This window comes from Elephantulus edwardii, unplaced genomic scaffold, assembly GCF_000299155.1.
Source record: "Elephantulus edwardii isolate Elephantulus edwardi_28Jun2011 unplaced genomic scaffold, EleEdw1.0 scaffold00033, whole genome shotgun sequence".
NCBI lineage: Eukaryota > Metazoa > Chordata > Mammalia > Macroscelidea > Macroscelididae > Elephantulus > Elephantulus edwardii.
In genome coordinates, this window is record NW_006399783.1 from 20,562,292 (window position 1) to 20,569,391 (window position 7,100).

Sequence of the window (7,100 nt, forward strand, 5' to 3'; positions counted from 1 at the left end):
AAAAATAGGTAAAATAATGGATTTCTAAATACAGATCAATAAAAGAATGTACCTATAAATACAGATCAATGGCTGACTAGCTGGTTAATGGATGAACAAAGAGATGAACTGGTAGGTAGATAATTAAGTGGATGGGTGGTTTGACAATGTTAAGCAAATCACTCAGATAGTTGCCCAAGCTAGTTCTGGAATGGAACCCACCACTTCTGGATCTGATACAATCCATAATCCCTCTCAAATGCTCCCTTTTTATCTCCACAACTCTGGGCCCAACTCAGATCCCACAGTCCCATGAAAGAGAGAAGGGGCTTCCTAAAGTTTCCCTAAGACTAGTCTCTGGATTTCAGAAACTTTGAAAGCAGTTTGTGTCATGATCAGCCCCAGTCTAGTGACTGCCTGGCTTACATTCCTGCTCCCAGAGCATCACCACCCACCTCACAGACACTTCTCTTCATCCCTTCCTTGCTCAGCTTGGTTCGGACATCATCATCTGTGAACAATCTCAATCTCTTTTCCATCCATCCTGATGCTACCAATTGGTCCAGTGGTGAGAATCTTTAACCTTGACCCTCAGTCCATACTGAAGGCTGCAGTCCTTGACCCTCCACAGCAAGTGCATGAGGTCCTCCTCATTTTCAGCAAGCAGGTTGTGTCATCTGCATAATGCAGATTGTTAATAGATCTTCCACCAATCTTGATGCCACAGTTCTCCTCATGGAGCCCAGCCTCCCGGATGCCTTTGAACTGTGGTTTTGGAGAAGAGCGTTAAACATAGTGTGGACTGCTAAGAAAACAAACAGGATTTTTCTGGAGAGGGTGAAGCCAGGCTACTCCTTGGAAACAGAGATTTTTAGTCTCCATCTCACATACTTTGAGCATGTGGCCAGGAGGGACCAGTCCTTGGAGAAGGACATTATACTTGGAAGGGTGGAGGGACAGCACAGGAGAGGAAGACCCAGGACCAGATGGATTGATTCAGTGACTAGAGAAATGGGGTTATATCTATCAAAGATGATGAAACTTGTTCAAGATAGGATAAGTTTCAGAGCTAGAGTACATAGACATATTGAGGTATTTTAGCTTAAAAAAAATTAAATTAAGGGAGCTCTGGTGGCCTAGTGGCAAGAAGCTGCAACTACAATCCCAGAGGTGCACGGATCGAATCCACCAGATGCTCTGCCGGGGAAGGAGGGGCAATCTCCTCCTGTACCAGTCAGATCTGATTTGACGGTACACGCACACAAAAATAATAAAATAAAATTAAATTAAATTATGTCTAAAAGCGATAAATTAAAAATCAGGCACAATACCTGGTAAGCCCCTTTGCATTTTGGAGATGTCTCATTCCTCCTTTTGATTAGCTGCTATACTCACTTCTTTTAAGTGAGTCTTTGAACAAAAGAAAGCAAGAATCAAGTCAAATAAGGAAGTAACTCAAATGCACATTGTCTCCCTTTCTGTAACCATGCCTTTGATTTCTCACTTGGCACCTGTAGCCTCATAGAGAGTTCCTAGTACTCATTTAACCAAGGAAGAGAATACACTTGCCTGGTAATTCAATTGAGAGTATAGTATCCCGTTCTGCTCAGCGGCGTGCTCTCCGTGTGCCCTCAGCACCTCCCAACTGATTTTGTCTCTGTACCTGTAGTGTGACAGAAGCTTTCAGCAGGAGTCGCTTCTCTATTATCTGGGCCAATTGACTCTGAGAAGAATGGGAATCCCAGAACATTTAATTGTGCTAATGCGAAACCTATGCTTGGACCAAGAGGCAGTTGTCAGAACAGAGCAGGGTAACACTGCATGGTTCAAAATTGGGAAGGGTGTACGCCAGGGATGTGTCCTGTCTCCATACCTTTTCAACCTGTATGCAGAGCAGATTATCCGGGAGGCTGGACTCTATGAGAACTGTGGCGTCAGGATTGGTGGAAGATCTATTAACAATCTGCGTTATGCAGATGACACAACCTGCTTGCTGAAACTGAGGGGGACCTCATGCACTTGCTGTGGAGGGTCAAAGACTGCAGCCTTCAGTATGCACTGAGGCTCAATGTCAAGAAAACAAAGATTCTCACCACTGGACCAATTAGTAGCATCAGGATGGATGGAAAAGAGATTGAGATTGTTCACAGCTTCAGTTTGCTTCACGGTCAACACTCTTAGCACCAGCTGTCAGGAAATCAAAAAGCATATTGCGATGGGAAAGTCTGCTGTTAGGGACCTCTCTAAAGTACTCAAGAGCAACGGTGTCTCTCTGGAGACTAAGGTGCGCCTCATACAGGCCATGGTCTTTGCAGTCACTTGTTATGCACCAGAGAGTTGGGCGATGACTAGGGAGGACAGAAGGAGAATGGATGCCTTTGAGCTGTGGTGCTGGAGAAGAGTATTGAATGTATCATGGACTGCCAAGAAAACAAACAGATTCATCCTTGAGGGGGTTAAAGCAGGCTACTCCTTGGAGGCAAGGATTCTGGGGCTTCGTCTGACATACTTTGGACATGTTGCAAGGAGGGACAGGTCCTTGTAAAGGGACATCATGCTTGGGAGGGTGGAGAGATGGCGCAAAGTGTAAGACCCTCTGAGATGGACTGATTCAGTGAATGGAGTAATTGGGATGGGTGTGTCAGAGGCAGTGCGATTGCCCCAGGATAGAGCAGGGTTTAGGGCTGTTGTACATAGGGTCGCTATGAGTCGCAAACGACTTGACGGCACATAACTACAACAACAGCAACAATCCGTATCAATTATCCATACAGAAGTTTAGCAAGGCTTTCTTGATTTTTATTTATCTTATTTTTTTAAAACTTGGTCTGGATCCTACTTACCACCTCTTCTTTTGGCTGAACCAGAGACCATCAACCTCCATTTTCATTTATTTCACTCTTTATGGTTTCAGGTTTCAATTGATTTCATTCAGTAATACAACACCCTACAGGCTACACCACCACATACATATTCAACTGGTTTTGCTTCTTTGAAGAAACCAGCCTAAGAATACTGGGAGTTACAATCTACCTGGAATTGTTATTTATCTACTCTATCTTTTCCTGTAATGTTTGTTGCTTTTTTGTCTAAATTTTTATTAACTTTATGTAGGAGATGAGGACAGTTAACAGTTCCCAGAAGAGGTTTTGATGTGACTTTGTACTATGTATTTTCTTAGCTCTTCAGGAAGCTGCAGCAAGATTTGAGGAGCTAAAAGCCCAAAAGGAGCTAAGGCAGCTGCAGGAAGACCGCAAAAATGACAAGAAGCCACCTCCTTACAAACACATAAAGGTGAGCAAAGGACTGAGGAGCCTCTAATTCCAGAGGACACTTTGCTGTCTTGAGATTGTACTAATTCGTTTCACCACCATCTCTTTTGCTATGTCCCCAAATCAGATTTAATTATGTCTTTTCTTATTTACTGAATGTTACAGTTATTAAAATCGCCAGTATCCTTGAAAGATGATGCAGTAGTTCAGTCAATGCCATAAGAAAAGTGATGTTTTAACTATTTAATGATTCCACACAGTCTTCCATTTTCTTACTGTTTTATAATTGTTTAACAGAGTTTGGAATAATTGATGATTAATAGTGTAGGGTTATGAAAACGTCTAAAGAACTATATGATAGCTAGAAAATAGAAAGTTTTTATAACTTGACTTTTCTTGCCCTTTGCAAGACCTCTCAGGCTAAAACTCAAGAAAGATAAATATATTATAAATTCTTATTTCTAAGAATAGATAATATCAATACCTAAAGTTTAATAGGCCTTGGTGTTAAAAAAAGAGAAAAGTTAACTACATATATTTCTGGATTTCAGCCCCCAGCAAGTTTATTCAGAATATCCATTATATTCAGAATAGCCATTGTAGTCTATATTAACCATATTTATCCTACTTGTTGAATATGCTACTTCTTGAATGACCTAATCACAATATTTAAAGTGCATTTACCCTCTTGCCTTTTATAAAATGAAACCTGTTTTTAGAAAGAGAATCTAGAGCAAAAGTTGGCAAACTATAGTCCATGAACCAAGAATTCATTTCATATTTTTAAGTAGTAGCGGTTTTGTGATGGTAGAGGAATGGGGAGAATTATGCTCAATTATTGTGACTATTGTCAGATGTGAAAAGTATAAATGTAGGAAAATTGGATTTTGTTAAGAAATAGAATACATGTATATTGACGTACTAGGAACTGGCAAAATGAGACTGGCATGGGATGTTTGGAGTCAAGTCAGTCATATGACCTTCTACATCAGAAATGAGAATGTGAGGAAAAATGAGGTCACATCTAAAGAGACCGTTTTAAAAGTTTTATGGTTAAATAGACCATTTCTAGATCTGTCTTTAAATACAATGTTGTGAGCATCAGGATAAAACTCATATGAATACAAGGAAGACCTGTTAATACCACTGTCGTTCAAATATATACACCAATAACCGGAGCCAGAGAAGAGGAAATAGATTATTTCTACCAATTTTTGAACTCAGAAATCAACTGAAGATGCAACCAAGATGCACTTGTGTGGCTTGATATTTTTTTATTTATTATTTATTATGATGAAGTATTTCTAAGATGATAAATATATTTCCACAAATTGGTTGTAGGTTTTGTTGTTAGAGAATACTAGACAAATAATAAAATTCTATTAATATGTAAAAGTTGAGGTTTTAGAGGATGGAAATACAAAATTTTAATTAACATTTTTATTTTAGATTCACTGGCGATCTGGTGGCCTTCCCTTTGTTTTGGCTTTTTGATGGCTCTAGTGCAGTTTTCAGGGTTTCTTCTGACATCCTTTTGGAAGTAAAAGATCCTTTGAAGTAAAAGATGGACAGAAGATTTCAAATAGGATCTTGAGAAGACAAAGCAAACTATTAAAACAGAATATGTAAAGACCTAGAATTGGAGAATAAAAAGAGAACTCTCAAGCTGAAAGATCTGAAATAAATTCAATATGTCACACCACGATAAGATAAAGTAAATAATCCAATTGAAAAATGGGCACACGAGATGAACAGACACTTCACCAAAGACGACATTCAGATGGCTGACAAGCACATGAAGAAATGTTCAAAATGCCTAGCTCTAAGAGAGATGCAAATCAAAACAACTATGAGATATTATCTCACCCCAGTAAGAATAGCAAAATTGAACAGAACAGCAAACAACAAATGTTGGCTAGGTTGTGGAGAAACTGGAACCCTTATTCACTTTTTGTGGGAGAGTAAAATGGTGCAGCCACTGTGGAAGGTGGTATGGCGCTTTCTCAGAAAGTTGACCCAGTAATTCCACTTAACTGTGCTCACGTGAAACCTAGACCAAGAAGCTGTTGTGCGAACAGAGCAATGGAATACTGTGTACTGTCAAGTTGGAACTGACCCATTGCTGACTCTCCAGCGGGTTTTCAGAGGCAGTTAATTGCACAGGAGGAGATTACCCATTCTTCTACTGAAAGGAACACTACATGCTTTAAAATTAAGAAGGTTGTGCGTCAGGGTTGTATCCTTCTACCATATCTATGGAGTCTATATGCCAAGCAAATTATTCAAGAAGCTGATCTCTAAGAAGAATGTAACAGCATGATTGGAGGAAGATTCATCAATAACCTTCTTTATTCAGATAATATAACCTAGCTTGCTCAAAGTGAGGAAGACTTGAACTGCTGCAGAAGATCCACTGGACTGATAGACAATGTCAAAATAGCTGGAGAAATAATTGAAAATGTCAACCTCTTCATCTTTCTTGTGTTCACAATCAATATACTTGGTACCAACAATCAGGAGATCAGTAGACACATTGCAGTGGGAAAGTCTGTAGTATATGTATCTCCAAATGATTGAGAAGCAGTGGTGTCAGTTTGAGGACTAAAGTGCACCTGATTAAATTGATGGTCTTTCTAATCATTTGCTGTTCATCATATACTAGACAGTAAATGAGAATGACAAAAGAAAAACTGATGACTTTGAACTGTGATGTACTGAATATCCAATGGATTGCCAAATGGTTTAGCCAGAGTGCTCCTTAGAAGCCAGGATGGCAAAGCTTTGTCTCACATCCTTTGGGTGTGTTGCTGGAAGAGCCTTTTCTTTGGAAAAGGCTATCATGTTTGGAAAGGTAAAGGACAGAAAAGGAAATGAAAGTCTTCAACACAGTGACTGTAGCAATGGACTTAAATATGTCATATGTCAAAGATCATGAAGATGGCACTGGATAGGACAAGGTTCACATCTTTAATTTATACAGTTGCTCTCAGTCATGCTTGACAGGACCTAACAACTGATTCCCTAGTGTAAGACGCAGTAGTATAATCCCAAAGGCTACTGGTTCAAATTTACCAACTGCTCAGTGGGAGAAAAAACATCTCTCTCCTGAACAATTAACTGCCTTTTCTAAAACCCACTAAAGTGTCAGCTATGGGTTGATTCTGACAGTACACAAAAACAAGTCAGAATGGACTAGATTTATCACGGGCGGGGGGGGGGAAATCACTAAAATATTTGCACTAGAGTGCTCTGCAGAAGCAAGAATGGTGAAAATTTCTTTGGTCCTGTTCTCAGGATACAGTCTTTGGAGAGAAACGTCATGCTGGGAAAAGTGCAGAGTCACAGAAAAAGAGAAATAGCCTCAGCAAGAGGAATTGACACAGTGAAAATACAATGAGCTTGAGCCTAACAGATTGTGAGGATGGAGCAGGATAGGGCAAGGTTCAAATCTTATATGGTCAGCACAAGTTGCATTTGTATATATTTGAAAGCTCAAAGTTGACTTCTTTCCACGTATGTAATAATCAAGTTGCAGGTTAGTCATTCTCATAGTGCACAAATCAGTCTTGAGCTATTTATTTCCCCCCTTTGCATTCTTGCTAGTATTTATAGGATCTTTGCTATATTGATGATCATAGCACCATTTGGTATTACTACCCCAGATTTGCACTCTAGTTTTCAGTATTTCTTGTCATTTTGGCCTCATTGCAAACTGTTGTGTGCAACTCCCTGAGTTTTTAAGGCAGAGACCTCAGCGATGCAGATCACTAGGCTTGTCTGTCAGTGTATCTCTTAGTGGGTTTAAACCTGCTACCCTTTCACCTACCTTTTTTTTTACCATCTTTTTTT

The 7,100-nt window shown here is 39.7% G+C and overlaps 1 protein-coding gene across 2 annotated transcripts in view; it reads left to right on the forward strand.

Annotated features, from left to right (window-relative positions):
* Positions 1–7,100, forward strand: part of NSD1 (nuclear receptor binding SET domain protein 1) — a 197,182-nt gene that overhangs the window by 174,638 nt on the left and 15,444 nt on the right. For both annotated transcript variants that reach the window (XM_006884391.1, XM_006884390.1), the window contains one exon: positions 3,161–3,273. In XM_006884391.1, the coding sequence (XP_006884453.1) occupies positions 3,161–3,273 (113 nt within the window). The remainder of the gene's footprint in view (positions 1–3,160; positions 3,274–7,100) is intronic.